This window comes from Lygodium microphyllum, chromosome 2 (genome assembly GCF_053477565.2).
Source record: "Lygodium microphyllum isolate KBCC chromosome 2, Lygodium_microphyllum_v1.1.10, whole genome shotgun sequence".
Taxonomy (NCBI): domain Eukaryota; kingdom Viridiplantae; phylum Streptophyta; class Polypodiopsida; order Schizaeales; family Lygodiaceae; genus Lygodium; species Lygodium microphyllum.
The window spans coordinates 27,638,301-27,659,025 of NC_141136.1; the positions used below are offsets into that span (position 1 = coordinate 27,638,301).

The following is a 20,725-nucleotide window of genomic DNA, read 5'->3' on the forward strand; positions in this document are numbered from 1 at the left end:
GTGTTGAGCTAAAATTGTCATTACTTGCTGATTAGCCTCTTAAACAGCCCCAGGACATACTAAAAATGCTCTTTTAGAGTAAAACCCTAAAACGGGGAGCGGTTCGAGAGAGTTCAGTGGAAACCCTAAAACGGGGAGCGGTTCGAGAAAGTTTAGTGAAAACCCTAATTTTTGGGGAGCCCTTTCACATCTATAAATAGACAAGCTGCCCCCATTCAGCAATCATCCTTGTTTGCTGGTTACACCAGCCCACACACCCTTTGTTGCTATTGGCGCCCGGTTTCCAGCCTGCAGCCCGCCTCCATCTGCTGAGCAATCATCCTTGTTTGCAGGTTACACCAGCCCACACACCCTTTGTTGCTGTTGGCGCCCGGTTTCCAGCCTGCAGCCCGCCTCCATCTGCTGTCCAGCCATCATCGACTGCAGCCACATCATCTTCAGCCTATCCATTGCTGTAGGCGACAGCTCTCAGCTGCTGGTGACTACTTCAAATATCCTAGACTGCTGTTCAGCCTGCTGTCCATCATCTCCAGGGTCAGCCAGCCTATGTTTTCAACATTGCAAGCCCTGACACTCTCAGACACTGTTTCAGCTTGCTGTTTACAGCAGACTGTGCACAGTTTCCAGCCCCCGATCATCAGTGGTACATTGCTGCGTTTACTAGTTTCCAGTCTCCAGACTGCTGCGTTTTGGTGACCAGCCTGCTGCCATTCACTATTCAGGACTCCTACACTCCGACTGGTGGTCACAGACTTGGGATCCGTCTTCGGTGGACGTCACACTCCGACATTGCTCCCCTTGAGCACACTGTACACTCTTACATTCATTCACTTCAGAGTTGTGTTCTCTCTCTCCCTTCTTCTGTTTGTGTTTGAGTTTTGAGTTTTGCGTTTAGGGTTTGAGTTTTGCCCTTTGTGTTTATGTCGTGGTTGTACACTCTGTGTGTCCTCTGTGCAAACACTAGCAGTCTTCTTAACATATGTGATCAGTCTAAGGTGTTTGATGTGATTGCTGAAGAGAGGAGGTTTTCTCATCTTCTCTTCAATAGAAACATGAACTCTTTGGTATACGCAAGTGAATGCCAGCTGAAAGCTAATCCCAAATCTCTAGCTTTTGATTTGAAAGAAACAATGTATAATATTCGGCAACTGAGGACCTCTCTGCTTTAATCTCTGAAGTGACGTCTACTAGGGCTCTTCACATGGAAGTGATGCATGTCGTTGACTTATTCCTAGCACAAAAATTCCGGAGTAATGTACCACCCTACTCAGGCTAGGCTTCAAGTACTGCTGTGAACAATGTTGACAAAGCCCAACTTGCTGCATTGGTGCCAACAGTTGTCAACTGAGACCTACTGTGGATCACCAGCTACAGAAAGAACACCACCTTCCTCGGCCTCCAGTGGTCCATAGGTGCTTCATGAAAGCACATTTGAGAGCCTTAGGGATGCTCTGCTCCACCCAAATGCTGGCTGCTGATGGGGACCCCTACTCATGACCATCCTGCATTAGGATATGCTTGCCTGCATGTGCTCTATAAGAGAAGAGGCTTGCTGAGGCCTTTGAGATTCATGATGTTTGCAACCGCCACCCACTAGCTTAGAATTGAGTCTAGCTTATCCAAGCTGCATGAATATATGTGCTTCTCACCCATCTCTGTTCCTAACTTGTTCATTCCAAATGACTGACTGACTGGCAATCTCCTCTTGACATCCTAATGGATGCTGCGCCAGCACCTTGCAGAGCTGTTGCCATACTTTCAAGAGGTTGTGGAGGAAGGTGGAATGAGAACGGCCAGTAGGCACCATAGGGAAAATCTAACATAAGGAAGGTCTGGAGTCTCCACCAAGGTGGGTCTGAGACTCTTGGAAACCCTCCTACTAGAGGAGCTTCCCATGTTTATATGCCTGGGGTTCGACATAGTAGGAGAGGAGTTAGATGCTTCCCTAGCTGTAGTTCCTCTGCAGCATGCTGCTGTCCTGGGATCAAAATTTCAAGGATGATGAGCAACATTCAGAGGGAGAGTCAGCTGATGGTTCACCCACCAAGGAGGTGGCATCATCTAGGGAGTGCAGGTGGAACTTGCCGTGGGACATGAGGTTGATAGGGATTGATGGCCACAAGAAAAGAAGACCTCCAGGCTACTCAAGAGGAGCTATCAGGGCATGCTGCTGTTGTAAATTTGACATTGGTGTTGATGGAGCGGATAGGGAGGGAAGGATGAAGGTGGGAATGAGGCGAGAAATAAGACCCATGAGGAAGGAGGTGGGGAGACATGGTACAATGAGGCGAGTGTAAAAGAAGCATGGGAGGAGAATGGGAGATGTTGAGAAGGAGCTTGGGGAGAGGTTGACAGTGAGGAGATGGGAGAAGTGAGCTGGGATGCAAGGAGGAAGAGTAGGTTGGCTGGGTGGTTGGTGTGGGGTGCAGGGACCTGACAGGAGATTATAGAGTGTTAGGTGTAAAGGCCCTTTCGCTACTCCTGTGTATATATTTACTTGTACATGTGAACACACCCTTGCGGATGTAAGTGTAACGTACCCTAAGTATAAATACATTCTTTTATTCTTTGTGTGTACCACACTAGGTACGTACCCATCTTTGGAGTCTCCACTCTCTCTGCACACTCTCTACTGCTGAATACACCTCCTTTGACGTGCACACTACGTTAGTACTTCCGCTCACGCCCTTCAAAGTGGTATCAGAGTCGTGACAAGAGTGCGTGCAAAGAATTCTGCGGGTCGTTTTTCAGCAGGCAGTTGCACCTGCAACGAGGTGACACATTTCAGCAAGTTGTCACTTCATTTGCAAACTGATTCAGGTCAACTGTGGCAGGTCAGGTTGCGAGCAGGCATAGGTTAGGTCGTGTCAAAGCTTGCAACTAGGCGAGCGATGTAACTAGGCAAGCAGTGCATTCCAGTAGTCAATGGGGATAGGGGATATTTGCGATGACCAGGCACAGGCCACGTGCAGGCGGTGACCAGCAAATCAAGCGTGATCAGGTGGTGACCATCACGCTGATCATGACGGCACATAGCTGGCATTTTTTACAAATTTTTAAAATTATTTCCTGCAAGCAAGCCCCTTGTTCACTGATTGGGGTTCACGTGTGTAAGCACAGTGCTTAGATCTGTGCAGATTTATGCCTGAAAATTTGGGGCTTTTCCCAAATTTGATACTAGTCATGCGGAATAGTGACATTTGACCCCAAAATTGCGGACATTGTGCGCATTTGCTTCAAAAATTTGGGACTTTTCTTATACAAGTGAAATTTTGCTCAACTGAGCCAATTTCACTGTAATTTATGCACATTTGGACGCCAAAATTTGGGGGTTTTGCAGGATTTGTGAAAATTTTGCAACATTTACCTATATTTGACACTCGGTATGATGTATTAATGCAATTGGGGCAGATTTACTGCAAAAATTTTGGGCTATTGCTTGTAAGTATTCAGCATTTTATTACTGAAGAAGGCTGGCAGTGCATATGCATTAGATTTGATTCATGTACATGCTGCAGCCAGTTCCTGGGACTGAAATTGCAGCAAACTATCTGTTTCTGGGACACCTTTGGAAGTGCAAGTGTGCATACTTACTGTTATATTCAGCAACCTTGCTATTTGCTGAAAGTATTCAGCATTTTATTGCTGAAGAAGGCTGGCAGTGCATCTACAGCTAACACGGAATCTTTTTGAGATTTGTAAATTTGATGGTGATGGCTTTGATCTTTGGAAGGATCGTATGCAGGGTATACTTTTTCTGAAGGATTGTGATGATGCTTTGGCAGAACATAAGCTTGTTACTTTGTTAGATGAGGATTGGGCTAAAATGAATAAGAAAGCCATTACTTACATCAAAATGGCAGTCTCACGGAGGCTTGTTGGCTTTCGATCCTAAACTGAGGGCTATCTTCTTGCTCATGACTTTGCTAGATTCATGGGAAGCATTGGTTGTGTTATTGAGCAACCACTCTAACTTGACATTTGACGGTGTGCGTGGTTTCATTTTGAATGGGGAGATTAGACACAAGGCAAGCGGGGAAAACAATGAATTAGGCTAAAATGAGCCTACAATGTCAATGCTGCAAATAAGAACAAAAATTGCAGCAAAAGCAAGGAAAAACAGTAAGATGTTGCTTGCTATTAGTGTGGACGCAAAGGGCAGAAAAAGCCCGATTGTGCAGGCACTATAAAAAGGAGCAAGAATGCAAGAAAAGGAAAAGAGAATGAGAAAGATGGTAGCTCTACTCCTAAAGAAATAGAAATGGCAAATGTGGTATCATATGTTGTTATTGAGGAGATAGAAGAAGATGAAGATGTTGATTTGCTAGTTGCATCTTCAGATCCACATGCTATGACAGTGGAAGACATATATATTACTAAAAGGGATGTGATAGATGCTTTGTTGTCTGCTTATGACGGTTTGCCATAATTGTGGATTGTTGATAGTGGTGCTTCATTTCATGTAACTCCATCTTTGAAGTGTGCAGTAGGTACACTTGAGAAAGTTTACCTAGGGAATAACCATACATGTGATATTGAACGAATGGGCAACATACAGTTGGCTCTTTTAAATGGTCAAGAATTGATTCTTCATGATGTTAGGTATGTACCTGGCATTAAGAAGAGTGTGCTTTCTATTGGGCAATTAAACAATAGGGGTTACTTCACTACCTTTGGTAGTGGAATGTAGAAGATACAGAAATGATCCATGGTAGTCACTAGATGCGGTAAAAAGAAACTACAAGGCACTTCCTGAAAAGTTTGTTGTAGTTGCAGAAGTGCAATCACACATGGAGTTATGTCACAAGCGTCTTGGACATATGAACCAAAAGGGTTTATAGGCACTTTCTTCACTTGGAAGAATTGATGTGAAAAACACAAAGCTTGACTTTTGTGATGACTGTGTTTTGGAAAAACATATAAAGAGTTCATACTCTCATGGAGCCTCTAGGAAGGCATGTACTTTGAATTTAGTCCATTTTGATGTATGTACCATGCCAATAAAAACTCATAATGGTTTCCGTTATTTTGTGTCTTTTATTGGTGATCATTCTAGAAAGCTATGGGGTTATTTGCTTAAGTAGAAAAGCGAGGCATTGGACGCCTTTAAAAAGTTTTATGCATTTGTTAGTACTCAAAAGGGTTTAAAATCAAAATGCATAAGAATAGGCAATGGGGGCGAGTATGTATCTAAAGAATTCAATAAGTTTTGTGATGCCAATGGGATTAAATGAGAGCTTACAACTCCTTATAATCCGTCGTCTAATGGTGTGGTTGGGTAAATGAATCACACTTTATGTGAGAAGATTCGGTGCATGCTGTCCATAGCTAATCCCCCGCAATCACTTTGGGAAGAGGCACTTAAAACTGCGGTACATATTTGCAACCGATCTCCACATCATGCACTTGAAAGTGGCATCCCTGAAGAGGTTTGGTTTGGCAAACTTGCATCATATGACCACTTAAGGCCTTAGTCTTTGGTTGTGAATGCTATGTACATGTATTTGTTGATAGTAGAACCAAACTTGACATAAAATCCCACAGAGGCATCTTCATGGGTTATGGAGATGAAGGTGAAATGGGCTATAGAGTTTGGGTTTCAAACATGAAAAAGGTGCTATGTAGTCAAGATGTGATATTTAATGAATCAAAGCAGTTGAAAAATGCCACATCTAGTGATTTGGACAAAAAGAAAGTGAAAATTCAGCATGATCAGCCACTTGAACAGCCATCAGCCAGCCACTGATAATGCTGGTTATGATAATTAGCGTATCATCATTGAGCCAAATGGCAATGGGTAGCAAAGGGATACTAAAAATCAACTTGGGCAACAAAATCAGCATGTTGAAAATGAATCACAGTAGCCTGAAAATGTATTACATCAACTTCAAAATGCGATTTAGCAGCAAAATAATGAGATCATTGATATTCCTTTGGATGTGGATCCATTACCTGATAACACACAAATCATTGGGTGAGGAGGTCTACACATGTCAGAAGACCTATACAGAGGTTTGATTCCTTTTTGGACTGCATTTTACTCATAGATTAGGGTGAGTCTCTCACATATAAAGAGGCATTATCACGTGAGTTAAAGAAAAAGTGGGAGCTAGCTATGCCGGAGGAAATGAAATCATTGTATCAGAATGATACTTGGGATTTGGTTTCATTGCCCAAAGATAAGAAAGCTATTCCTAACAAATGGGTCTATAAAATCAAGTGTGTGGATGACAAACCCAAATACAAAGCCAGGCTTGTGGCTAAGGGTTACACACAGAAAGAGGGGATTGACTTTTAGGAAGTTTTTTCACCTGTTGTCAAAATGACCACTCTTCAAGTATTGTTTGCTATTGTAGCATCTATGGATCTTGAACTTGATTAGATGGATGTTAGAACTGCATTCCTGCATGGTGATTTGGAAGAGGAGCTCTACATGAAACAACCAGAGGGCTTTGTTATGCTAGGAAAAAAAGAAGCAACGCAGATCACTACTTATATATAAAGAAGGCTGATGATGGAAGCCTTGTAATCCTTGTGCTTTATGTGGATGATATACTTATTGATGGTAAGCATAAAAGCTAGGTTAATGCACTAAAAAGATAGCTATTCAGCCTTTTCCATGAAGGATTTGGGTGCAACTGAACACAATTTGGGCATGCGTGTGATGAGAGATAGAGAGATGCTTCAACTTGTGGGTCACTCATGTATGCTATGGTTGCCACTAGACTTGATATTGCTCATGCAGTGGGAGTTGTGAGCAGATTTATGCCAAATCTTGGTGAAGCACATTGGGAAGCAGTGAAATGCATCTTCCGGTACCTTAAGGGCACACAAAGAAAATGTATTTGCTATGGAAAGGGTACATTAGATTTGAGGGATATTGTGATGTAGACATAGCAGGTGACTTGGATATTCGCAAGTCTACTAGCGGGTACATATTTGCCTTGATTGGTGGAAAAGTTTCTTGGTGCTCTAGATTCCAAAAAATAGTAGTACTTTCTACCACTAAGGCTGACTATATTTCAGCCACTGAAGTATAACTCTGTAGATGTTCTCACTAAGAGTCTTGCAAAGGCTCAACATGAGCATTGCATTCGACTAGTGGGAGTTGGGTAGAGGTTTGCTTAGGACCTTTAAGTGGGAGGTTGTTTGGTATAGGCCCTTTTGCTACTTTCGTGCATATATTTACTTGTACATGTGAACACACCCTTGCGGGTGTAAGTGCACTATATCCTAAGTATAAATACATTCTTTTATTCTTTCTGCGTACCACACTAGTATACACCCATCTCTCGAGTCTCCACTCTCTCTGCACACTCTCTACTGCTGAATACACCTCCTTTGACGTGCACACAACCTGAGTACTTCCGCTCGCGCCCTTCACAGAGACCAGGGTGTTGTGCTGGCAGGAGGCTGGCTATGATGGATTCAGAAGACTGGTGAAGGGCTGGCAGGGAGAGCTGGAGGAGGCAGAGGGCTGGAGGAGAAAAAATAGAGGCTAGTCCAAGGGACAAAGCATGGGATAGGAAAGGGAGGTGAGGGGCTGGAGAGACAACTGGGAAGCTGAGGCTAGGGGCAGGTAGGGGTGATGGCAACAGTGAGCCAGCTAGCAGGCACAACAGTTTACCTCGACAGTCCATATTGGATTGTTTTCATATTTTAATGTTAAAACATGCTGCATACTGCATCAAATATTTCAAAGACATTTGAATTTTGTAATCTTATACAAGATCTTATAGCTTTGGCAGCTGGAACTTGTGTTGCAATGCATCCACTCATGCAAATCATTTTGCCACCATGGCATTAAAAATAAGAAACCTAGCTTGTCCTCGTATTGCTGAAGTATTCCTTGTGAACTTTCAATTGTTGCATCAGGTCTGTGGTATTGGGCCCTCTTTTTGCATTAGATACAGCTGCTGGCACTTGATCATTGAAAGAATCCAACCAGGTCCCCTCATCCTATGCAACTGAAGCTAGTGATGGCATCCTTCACAAAGCTGATGCCTTTATTGTAAATGAATGACATTGGCAGGAGAAGGATAACAGGGCCAGTGCTTGCCAAAGCTCTAGTTTCTAACTCAGGGGGCCAGGGCCAAGGTTTTGCAATTTCACATCATTTAATACCATCTAGAAAGATTCTCCAGTAGCAATGTGCTTTCATCCCATAACATTTTAATGTCAAATTACAAATGATGAAATTGCCCTTTTGATGCCTTTTGTAGACCAGAATTAAATCTAGCCATTATTTCCAGAATCGGCTGATGTATATGTTTCAAGTTAAGTGGTAGTTTCTTTGACGTAAGTATATTGACATTGTTAACCTTGCGAATCATGTCAGGGATCCAAACAAGGGCTTTTTATGCTACGTTCAAGGTTACACAACCCAATTTTTCTCTGTGGCATCTTTTCTTTGGACCACTACTATTGCCTTCACTCTTCATCGAACAGTTGTGAAACATAAGACTGATGTGGAGGAACTTGGACCATTATTTCATCTATATGTTTGGGGTATGTGTTTGGTTTTATTGTGTTTCAATGAAATAACTTTCACATAATTATCTAATGTGTTAGTTATGATGATATAAAGATAACTTAAGCACTCGCATTCAGAACACTTCAGCCTTTAATTCCACATTTTTGAAATACACGTGTTTGCAAAACATGTGTATTCTCACTTTATTGCTTGTGAAATTCTATTTGATTGCTTTAGAAGTTAATCATTGTTAGGCTCACTTCATGTTTCTGTATAAGCAGAGATGCAATCTATTCAACTGGTACATGGGGTATTTGTATAGCACTTTATAAATTTTGTGCTTAGGGGAGAGCGATAGTCTGAAATATATCATAGGACTTGGAACACTGTATGAATGTTGAAATTTCTAACTGGTCGTGTTGTGCTCTTGGAACTTTCAGGCACCTCGTTAATCTTGGCAATTATTCCTTCAATCGGAAACGACTATGGTCAGGCAGGTGCTTGGTGCTGGGTCCAAAATGAAACAACAGCTGGGAAGGTAATAGATTGCTTTTGGTTCACCCAGTTGCTGGGAATGAGAACGGTTATTCTTGTAATCTCAAGCGTTTTCTGTTGTGAAAATGGTTGTCCATTCTAGCATGTGGTCTACTTTTCAGCATGCCGAAATCTACAAGTTATGCAAGGCCCTTTGATCTTTCGGCATAGTTTGTGTTTAAAACAGACCCTGCTAAATTTTTTTTCTGTGTTTACACAATCAAGTGACCCTTGTTCATATTTTTTCCGAGATTCACCAAACCAGCCTCAGAGCTAGTCTTTTATGCCAACAAACCATCTTCATAAGTTATGTAGTAATGGACCACTCTCACCTGTGCTAATCAGCTTTTAATAGGGCCTATTATGAAACTACCGTCTATGAAAATTTTGACTTTAACCATGGCTATGAGTTTCAACTCCAGAGATGACCAAGGTCCACTAATTTTCACGAGACAATCCCTTGCAAAACGCTGTCTGCTTTTTTCCATTACTTATATAATAATTTGTTTGTTAGTCCCAGATATCACAGAGACCATGCATAAAAATCTCAATTGACTATGGTGTGCTTCACATTTGAAGATTGAAGGTATCATTTGCTATGCCCAACGAAAAATAGAGATGCTGCGAGAGCTAATACTGCAATCAGTAATATGTCCCAATGCTGATTAGGAAATCTGCAGGTTATTGTCTGCACAAGGAAGGCTGAAGCCTGGAAAATGACTGATTGCAAGCAATGGCTGAGGCAAAAAAAAAGAAAAAAGTTAATAGTAGGCAAAGGCCAATATAAGGAAGTCATTGGCTGATTGTAAATCACAATGACTGATGTATTTGTGTAGTACCATGAGTACGGACCCAGTTGACTGTGTCTATGGACTAGCCTGTATAGATTGGACATTTTGAAGAATTGAAATCAGTATACCGAGTCTGCCTCTTAGTGAGGCTTGAGGATTGATGAGCATTATCTGAACTATCTCAGGAATATTCAAGATGGGGAATGCCTTATGTCTGTATGATTATCTGTTTTTGGGAATGCTCATGATATGACGTACCTTCTTGGTACCTTTACTAGCTCATCCAAAACAGTCACCTCTTTGCCTCTTCTGCTGAAATGGGTATTCTTTCCTTGAAGGTAAGATGTAGAAAAGGATGTCTGATTCCACAGTTGATAACTCACTGAGGCTAAGATGAGTTACTGGACTACAAAAAGAGGACTAGCAATAATTTATGCTGTTAAAAAGTTTAGGCATTATCTCCTTGCCACTCCCTCCACATGTTTTGTAGACTCTCTAGGGCTCTTATACCTTGTAAATAAGACTTGTGCCATAGGATGCATCGCTTAATGGCTTCTATTGTTGCTAGAATTTGATTTTTTGGTTGTAGTACATAAGGACAAAAACACTTCATTGCCAATCACCTGTCTGCTCCCCCCCCCCCCCGCCCCCCCGCTTGCACATAATGCACCTGCACTCAAACATTCACTCAACACTCAACATAGCACAGAAAGGTGACATGATATGTGAGAGCAAGATATACTCTCGTATTATTCAATGAGAGAAATAGTAGATCATGGGCACATCCTAGGACGACGCTTGTAATACCGCACATATGAGGGTTCACCACTGGGTATAAGGAATCACACAGAGTGGAAACTAAGCAGAGCTCAGAGTCACTGCTGCTCTTTATATAGGTATTTCTAGTAGCAATGCCATGGTATAGCTACAAAGCCCTTACACTCACCCTGCACAATGGATTGTTGTCCTTAGCAATCTCAACGTGGTGTTTATTAACTCATTTCGGGGTCTTAATATAGCTTCTACTAGCAAGCTGGTCAATGTTTATTGTGACTGGACTCATTGGCGGGGTCTTAACACAACCTTTTCTATCAACCTGGTCAATGTCTACTGCACTACGACTTGGGGGTCTTAGCATTGCTGTTTCCGTTTGCCCACTAGACTTTTTTGTTTTTATTGGTTTTTAGTTTTGTCCACCCTTGACTCAATTACATTTGAGGAGTGGAGGCTTCGAAGTCCTATGAGAATCTAAGAAATGAATCAAGGTACATTGGAACTTTTATTGGTGTTCTCCTTGAACTAGGTAGTGAAGACCTCTTTGCCATGTTCATAAGTCTCCGTTTCTGAAATCCAAGTGGCTTCGTTAAGAGGGCTCCTTTTGCACTTGGTAAGATACTCGGGGTAATCCTTGTGCACGTTGAAGGATTGCTTCTACTTCAAAGGGGCAGTTGGAATGAAGCAGTGAAATGTGCCACCCCCATTGGGTATATGGGTAGAACCTGCATAGAAGGCGTGCATGGAATGCATTGTGTACTCAATGCACTTTGGCAAGTCCAACTTGTAGGTGACCTCATTTAGAACTTCTGTGATGCAATATGGTCCGTAGTACCGATAGTTGAACTTGGGGCTCACATTCTTTGGCAAGGACATATGCTTGGAACTGACAAGGATCATATCTCTCTTAGTGAATAGGACTGCTTGTTGGCTTGTTCAGTCATGGCAATTTTGCTATTTTCCAAACTTTGCTTGTATGATGCATTTCTCTCTCTCCATTTCCTCAAGAAGTCTTTTATATCCTAATCTTTTGCTTTGGCAGCTTCTGAGGCTAAGGCCAATGGCGTGATGATTTCTTTCCCTGTTGCTAACTCAAAGGGGTTGTAACCTGTTGTTGAATGAATGGAGTAGTTGTAGTGGAACTCGATTACATCAAGGTACAAGGCCCAATCTTTTTGGTCCACCCGGGCATAGCTTTTAAGATAGTCTTCAATACCTTGGTTTACTCGTTCTGATTGCTCATCTATCTCTGGGAGGAAGGATGAAGAAAATTTGAGCTGTGTTTCTAGAGTCTTGAAGAGCTCCTTTCGCATGTCACTCATGAAGTGATCATCTTGATCATATACAATGGCTATTGGTATCCCATGTAACTTGAAGACATGAGTAAAGAAGAGGCGGGCTACCTCCAATGGTGGCTTGGCGGGTATGAAGTGTGTTTGCTTGGAAAAATAGTTCACCACTACACAGATGGTGGTATAGCCATGGGACTCCAGAAGTTCGACAATGAAATCCATGTTGATGATGTCCCATGGGCGGCTTTGCACTAGCATTGATTGAAGTAAGCTAGCTGGTTTGGCGCGTGGGGCTTTTACTAGCTAGCAAGTGGGACATGTCTTGATATAGTCTATGACTTCCTCCTTTATGTTTGACCAGAAGAATTGTTTCCTTAAGGCCTTTGGTGTCTTGGTTTGACCTTCCTGTCCCTCTAGTTTCCCATCATGCACCTCATGGAGAATGATCTTCTTTAACTCCATACTATTAGGGATATACTATCTCTTTTTTGCAAAAAGGATCCCTTCTTCCCGTGTACACATGCCATGTGGCATTCTCTTAGCTTTCACTTATTAGGTTGTGCATTTCTTGATCATGTTCTAGGGCCTCCGTCATTGACTCTAGGAAGTTACTATTGGCTACACTCATTGCTTTCAAATCTACTTTTCGACTTAGTGTATTAGCTATCTTGTTTGTGGATCTTGGCTTATGTTTGATTTCCATGTTGAATTCTATCAGGGAAATCAAGCGATGGCTTGTTTGGCAAATAATTTGGGCTGAGGTTGGAAGTATTTGAGTGAGATTTTCTTTGTAAAGATGACTGTGTGCTTGTCTTGTACATAGTGCCTCTACTTTCTAAGGCAATAGATTATTGCTAGCATCTCCTTCTCATGGAGCTTATGTGTCTGTGAATTTCTTGGATTCATAGACTATGGGGTCCATCTTGCATCAACACTTCCTCAATGACATAATCAAATGCATCTGTTGAGATACCGAAGGGTTTGGTGAAGTTTGACACTTTGAGTATGGGGATATGGCTCATACACTCTTTCATCAGGTCAAAGCCTACTTCTTGATCATTCCCCCATGTGAATTTTCCTTCTCCTTTGGTTTGTTGGGATAGTGGGGCTATGACCATACTATAATTATTTACAAACCTTCACAGCTTCTACTTTCTTGAGGCTCACTCGATTCCTTCCTTTTCTACGATGAACCCTAGGAATTCTAGTTCTTTCACTATGAACTCATATTTTTTTGGCTTTGCATATTGTTTGTGCTGTCTCAACTTCTCAAATACTAGCCTTAAATGTTTCTTGTGCTTCTCTAAGTTTTACTATAGGCTAATAGACCATCTATGTGTATAATAATAAACACATCTATCTCTCACCCGAATACCCCATCCATTAATCCACAAAAGTTCTTGGCTTGTCACTAAATTCAAATCCTAGGACTAGCTACTCGAAGCTTCCATATCTAGTATGAAAAGCCATCTTTGGGGTATCTTCTTATGTTATACAAATTTGGTGGTAGCTTGACCTAAAATCTACATGGCTAAAGTGTTTTGCTCCATGGAGTCTATCTAATAAGTCCTCAACTAAGGGTATTCGGTATTTGTTCTTGATGATGATTTTGTTAAGTATCTTATAGTCTATGCACAATTTGAGTTTGCCATCCTTTTTCTTGACAAACAACATTGGGGCTCCAAATGGGGACTTGCTTGGACGGATAAAGCCTTGTTCTTCCAATTCATGCAATTGCTTCTTTAAGTGTATCAATTTAGTGTGATTCATTCAATATAGGGCCATAGCTTGTGGAATTGCCCCTAGGATTAACTCAATCTTGTGACCTACAACTCTTTTGGGGAGTAAGCCTTTGGTTAGCTTTGCGAGCATCACATCTACGTACTCCTTAAGTATTTCCTCCACTTCTTTGTTGCCAACTTGTAGTTTGGGGCCATTGGCTGCCTCTTTTTCCATGGGTCTAATCATGCATGAGTACACTATATCTCCTTTCTTCACTAATTTCTCCATCTGTTTTGCATTGTAGGTCATGATGCGAGGCCTAATGTTTGTGACTAGTTGTGGCTTTGATTGAACTACTGGAGCTCTTGGTTTGCTAGGTCCTAACTTTGTAGCTTGGTAAGAGACTCTTGGCTTGTTCTCCTTCATCTGCACTTTGATTGGTATTCTACTTGGGAGGCGTATCCTTTCACATGGCACTTGTATACCTTTTCCTTGCATATATAGCAGCATCTCATTGACTTGCTTTTCAAACGTTGCGATTAGATACTTGTTATAGAACTCTAGACCCAAAATGACTTCAAAGTCATCCATAGGTATTACTAGAAAATTGAGTTTGGCCTTCCATTTTTCAGCTTTCACTTGAAGTGTGAACACTTGCTTCACTTCCTTTGCTTTTTCTTGTGCGAAAGTTATTGTTAATCCTTCTAGGGCCTTACACAATTTTAGCCCATGCTTCGTTGCACATTCTGGTGTGATAAAATTGAGTTGCTCCTGCTACCTGTATTCACCGTGATTGCTTGATTTCTTTCACTAACTCTTTCCTTTAGGTACATGTGGTGCACTGCTACTACTTGTGTCACCATACATTGGGGATGTGCATTAACTGTCCCCACTCTTAGGTGATATAGGCTCTTCTCACTTCCATTGGGGATCTCTTGAATATGTGGGGGCTGTGGCTCCTCTCCTCCATAAGTGCTTGTGGTTGTTACTTTGGATCCACTTGTTGAAGCTCTATCTTCCATAGGACATCTATTCTTGTAGTGTAGTCCCCTGTATTTGAAACATCTAACTCCTATGGTTGAGGCTTGGGGTCTTCACCATGAAGTAGTTGACCATGCTGACTTGTAAGATGTGCTTGGAGTTGGTGTGTAGTGATTGTTTCCCCACCTTCCAAATGCTCCTCTTGGTACCAAGGCAAGCTGTGAAGTGGTTGGGGTTACTCTTGAGATTTGATTTCTAATCTCGGAGATGGGGCCTCTTGAGGGGTTTAGTCTTGCGGTCCAAGAGTTGGTGGTGAGATTGATATTGAATCTAGCTTGACTCCCTTGGGTGGTCCTTCTTCCTTTTAAATCTACTAATCTTTTAGCCATCCTCATGGCCTTTGCTCGATTTGCTGGTTCTTCTCTCTCTACATCTCTTCTGGCGCACTCTTGCATGCTACATAGGAATCCGTGCAATTTTGTATCTATGTCTATGTTTGGGAGTCGTAGCATGAATTATCTATACTTGATTTGCCTGTACTTGTTAACATATTCCTTCGTCTTCCCTTTTTCTTGCTTGAGGTTTCTCCACTTATCCTTGGTTTTGAGTTTTTCCATCTCAGGGATGAAGTAATCCTTGAGCTCCTCTTGTAGTTCCTTCTATGAGAAGATAGTGCAACCTCGCTCTTGCTCATACCAACTAGCGACATCCTCTTTAAGATTAATGGCTACTACTTCTCCCTTTCTCTCCTTAGTGATCCTAGCATACTTTAAGTATCTATCTACCTTTGCAATCCACTTCTTCAAAATCAGCACATCTTTCTTCTCCTTGTACTTCGAGGGTTGGGGCATCTTGAACTTGACATAGTCATCTTTTAAACTTAAAGTATCTATCTGCCTTTGCAATCCACTTCTTCAAAATCAGCCCGTCTCTCTTCCCCTTGTACTTGGAGGGTTGGGGCATCTTGAACTTGACATAGTCATCTTTTAAACTCTTACTCTCCTCTCTATCCTTATTGCCTTGTCTCATGCCTTTCTTATTGTCTTCTACTTCTAATTCCTTAGCTTTATCCTTGGTCTCTTGAGACCTTCTAGATGCTTCGTCCATAGCTAGCCTATCTGCCAATCTATCTATCTCCTCTGATAGTTTGCGTTTCCTCTCCTCCTCTTGTTGTTTCATCCACTCCTTGTATCCTTGCTCCTTTCAAATTTTCTTTTCTTTTCCTTCTCTTCTTCCTTCATTTGCATGCTCTTCCTAATTGAATCTAACAAGCCTAACATGCCCTCTGAGTGCCTCTCTAATCCAGCTACTTTCTCTTCTTGGGCATCTCTCCATTCTTGATCTTGGCTTTTCTTCCTCTCTTCAACCACCGAATGGGTACATTCTCTATGTTGTTCTCCATGTTGTTGTGGGAAGCTGCGCCTTGGCTCTAGGTGGTGTGTCATAGGGGAGCCGTGCCTCGTTAGCTCAGGGGTTATTGCTGTAGGAAAGCTGCGTTTTGCCTTTGGGTGGTAGTTGTGCCGCAGGAAAGCCGTATCACGTCTTTAGATTGTAACTGGTGTTGGGGTCGTCATGTTGTGGGGCATCACACTAGGGCATCTAGATGGAGGTTGGGCATGACGTGGAGTGACGCGACGTGGGACGTCACATTGTGGATTGTCACGACACGATTTTGGGGCATTGGATCTTCTATCTTGCTTCTATGAGCACTTTTCAACTCCGAGCAAGAGTTGCTTTGATACCAAGTGTAATGCACCTGCACTAAATCACTTAGTTAGCATAGCACAGAAAGGCAACACGATACATGAGAGCAAGTACATAGGCATATCCTAGGACTACACCCTCGTGACGCTGCACATACGAGGGTTCACCATTGGGTATAGGGAATCACACATAGAGTGGAAACCAAGCAGGGTTGAGAGTCACTACTACTCCCTATATAGGTGTTTTTAGGTGTTTTTGGCAGCAACGCCATGGTATATGTGGCAAGTATAACTTGGTTAAATGAGATCATGTGTTGAGGCTCTAACTTTGGCCTTTGAGCTTTCTTTTTATGACTATATATGTGGCAGGTATAACCTGATTAAATGACATCACGTGTTGAGGCTCTAACTTTGGCCTTAATCTCACTATAACTAATCCAATGCAGCAATGGATTTAATGGTACCATGACTGACTCGTTATGACTTGCCAGTCCCCATCTTGATTGCTAGCACCTGCCTGACTATTTACTAGTATTCTTTCCCACGGTTTTCTACTATGCTTTCCCAAGATTAAAAAACTGACCTGGATTGATCTGTACCAGCTGGCATTGTGTGCTAATAGCAGTAGCCGTGCAACATGAGATGTGGCACCCTTTTCTTACCTATGGGTAGCTATAGGAACACACACTGGCTTTACTCATGAGCTCCTGTGCTTTCAGTCACCTCTGCTTCCCTTCTTCTTCCCCCTAAGTTTCCATACTTCTGATGAGGCCGCCACACAGTGCCACTACCGTGTTATTGTTTGCTGTTGCCACTCTCTGCCTGCCTCCCGTGGCTCTATGTCCACTGTTGCATAATGTGTACACGCTCAATAACTGCAGGTTTTATTATCGAAACTGCTTCTGTGGAGGTTGCTGTATACCTTTTGCTACCACCTGCTTATGTGCAGCAGCACTGTCATGCATGCCTGTCCATTATGGTCACCAGCGTGTTTGGAGCTGCAGCTGATCGTGAGTTAACAGTTGGCAAAAAGTGTATAGAAGCATCCAAGGAGGCTTTGGGAGTGCAAGATGTGGATGACACTGAGCTAGTGTACCCAGCATGCAAGACCCAGACAATAGTGTGTGTGTATATTGAACATGTGTACTGAGCAACAGGTGGTTGAAAGGTGTGCAGCTGTACCCAAGGAGGCAATGTCAAGTATGAGACTCAGTGTATATATTGACTACCATCATAAGGGGGGCAGGCAGAGAATTGCAGCCACACAAACCAGGCCATCAACCGCAGCTCATAATGAACAGGCACACACGATAGTCTTGCTGTACAGCCATGCCCAAGGAGGCAATATAATTGCCAGAATCAAATGATACAAAGTATGCATACTGCCTTCCCCACTACTTCCTTCGTCATACAGGCTAGCTCCAGCTACCATGCCCACAATGCCCAGCTGGCATGCTCACTCAGCAACACCATGCTTATGATTGGCACCTAGCCAAGTTAAGGATAAGGGGCGATGTCTAGTGCCTGGACGAGTGCCTTCCATAGACAGCAGGTAAGACTGATTCTGGGCACCTAATTTCCAGCCCTCACACATGGGAATGTCATGATAATGATACATAGACTACATCCCATGCGAGTTAGTGCTCTTTACAACTGTTCAGGGTTTATTTGCAGGTTGATAATAATGCTCTTAACTCATGTCATACAGAAATGTTTTATACTAAAGGATTTGTTGCATTTCTGCCTTTTGCTCTGCTATTAGGCCTTGACCTGCTCTCCTATTTCTTTTTCCAACTCGTCTCATAATTTGTAGCTCAGATTTAATCATGAGATGAATTTCTTTGTACTTCCTTTCATTCATGGTGCGTGAAGTCTTTCCTTGCCTGTCAGATCCTGGGGAGACGGGGACCCTCCTGCCATGCGTCTTGTTCCATGTGTTCTTATCGTTAGCGTATCACTTTTAGTGTTGTGAGTCAGACATCTCCCGATTGTGAGCACCTATCAGAGTTTGATGGAGACATGGGAGCTCTGGCATTTTAGCATGCATTTCTCTTGTTTTAGGCCCTGTTCTTATGTCTGTCAGTTGGTTTACACCTCTTGCTGGTCACAGACTGTCAAGCATGCCATGGTATTATTAATGGCATTTTTTAATGCAGTCGGACTGCATTTATTGGAGTCCTATGGCCTATTTTGGTTGGTTGGTCATATTTATGGCCCTTACCGCAGGTCAGCCAGATTTAGAGGACTTCAGCTATTTATAGCTGGTCCCTCCATACTTTGGCCATCATCTTTTGCAGGCCGCTCCTCCGACTCTGGGCATACTCCTCCGTCTCCAGTGCTGCTGCTGCCATGATCATTTCCAGCCAGATCTGGTGCCCTCATTGATGCCTCAGGTTGCGTGCAGGGGCTGAACAGTCCTGTTTGTATTCAGCATTTATTTCAGTCAGTGCAGATTTCTTTCTTCTTTCATCTTCTTGCTGTCCTTTTCACTCTGTGTTCGTGTTCCTTCTTCCGTTGCACACACTCACACTTAGAAGGGGTGCGGAACATTACTTCCATGGATGGTTGTGTTAGTTCTTGATCAGATTTGTCTCCCAAATATTCATTTTCCACAGTTTGATGCTGATACACGTTTGTATTATCCATCCACATAATTAATTATAGCCACACACTGTGCAAAGCCACTTAGCTTGTACTGTGTACACGTCAAATTGGAGCAAAGTCTGCAATTTCTGCAATTTTTAGTGTATTCAGGACTGCGCCAATACCAAGGTCACCCACCATAGGCCACAATTTGGCTCACAGCATCAAGCCATAGATATACATGACTGCATTACTCTTATGGCAGTGTTCAGTGCCTTTCTGTTGCAGAATTTCAGATATGATTACTTCGTCACTATTGCATTGCAGAGTTTCAGATATGATTAATTGGTCACTGTTGCATTCAGACACAATTGTTGCAGGTCATGATTGTTCCAATCTTCCCATTTCACCCAGAGGCATCAATATCACTGCATTATTCACAAGTTCACTCCATGTCATTTTGACAACATTCATGGCATAGCCTTTATGTTATGTCAATGTACACACCAACGCCTCAAGAATCTGCCATTCGTCTCACAATAAAACTACTATGAGAGAGAGAGAGAGAGAGAGAGAGAGAGAGAGAGAGAGAGAGAGAGAGAGAGAGAGAGAGAGAGAGAGAGAAATGAAATGATATATTAATGTTTGCAAAGAGGTCAAAATGATGTATGAGGCCGTGGGTTACAATCATTTGTATGATGGTACAATTGTCTAGAAAGAATAGTAAAGGAAAATGTAACAAACAATACAAGGAGATGAAAAGCTAAAAGTAAGGAGAACTTTAACTCGCAAATAAAAGAGCTCTAGTTGATACAATCTCATGGGGATGTAGAGGATTTGTGGCTCTAGCTTGAGCAATAATTTCTTGTATCTGCCTATGGAAGTGTCGTCGACACGTATGTCAAGGTTTGGGATGTTTGGATTGGCTAAGTTGGACGGTTTGATCAATCAATACCCCCTATGTACATGTAGATGACCGACTGTGCTGAAACCTCTTGGGTCTCTCTCATGAAGAAATATGTAAGGTACCTCTGGGTGGGATCCCAATGTCTTGGAGTTGCTGTACTCTTGAGGAGTGAATCTCGAAGCTGTCGTATGTCTAGGAGGAAGAGACCAAGATACTGTTGGTCAATGAAATCCATGACTCTAGACAGTGGCCCAAACCCATCCCTAAACAGATAGTGGAAATAGCCTCGGATCTCATAGTATGTTGGGCATGTGTGAAAACTAGTGCTCCTTTGTCTCTATCTCTAGCTGACATATTTGACATATGTGCTTTTCTCATGGTATGGATTTGTATCTGCTAGTCTCAATCTCTAACTAGTGTGAAGAGGTAGTATGAGGTACACAATTGACCAACAACACATCTAATCCCACGTGAGAGGTGGGTGTGTCCATGTGTCTCGGGTAGACAATAAATCCATTATCTATAGTATAGAGAAGATGCTCTCTATAGAAAGACATCTTCGCCCCTATCTCCTACATATTGGTGCCAACCATGTCCTTCTAATGTCTAGTTGGGTGAGATCCATCCTGATAACCTTACCAATCTCTAAGCGGCTCAAGGGAAGTGATTGTGTGTGGAGGGAGTATTGGAAGTGGGGTAGCTTGTCTAGGCTAAAGCCATGTAACTCAAACCAAGTTGGCATTTGTGCATACCAACACGAAGTGCCACCCTCCCTAGCAAGCTATCGAGAGGACTCAAGAGCCAGTTGTGCATATCCATGTTTGGGTAGATCACATAGGATATGTATGCATGCGATTGATTAGATGAGGATCTCTAATACAATTTGTGTGGTTGCTAGCTCACCTTTGGTGATCTCATTGTGGTACCAAAGCCTTATGTTTGATCATCCTAAAAATCATGGATAC

The 20,725-nt window shown here is 42.4% G+C and overlaps 1 protein-coding gene across 2 annotated transcripts in view; it reads left to right on the top strand.

Moving 5' to 3' along the window:
• The window catches only part of GCR1 (G-protein-coupled receptor 1), a 91,208-nt gene that overhangs the window by 11,948 nt on the left and 58,535 nt on the right, over positions 1–20,725 (top strand). For both annotated transcript variants that reach the window (XM_087691976.1, XM_087691975.1), the window contains exons 3-4: positions 8,339–8,508; positions 8,914–9,011. In XM_087691976.1, coding sequence (XP_087548102.1) covers positions 8,339–8,508; positions 8,914–9,011 — 268 coding nt within the window. The remainder of the gene's footprint in view (positions 1–8,338; positions 8,509–8,913; positions 9,012–20,725) is intronic.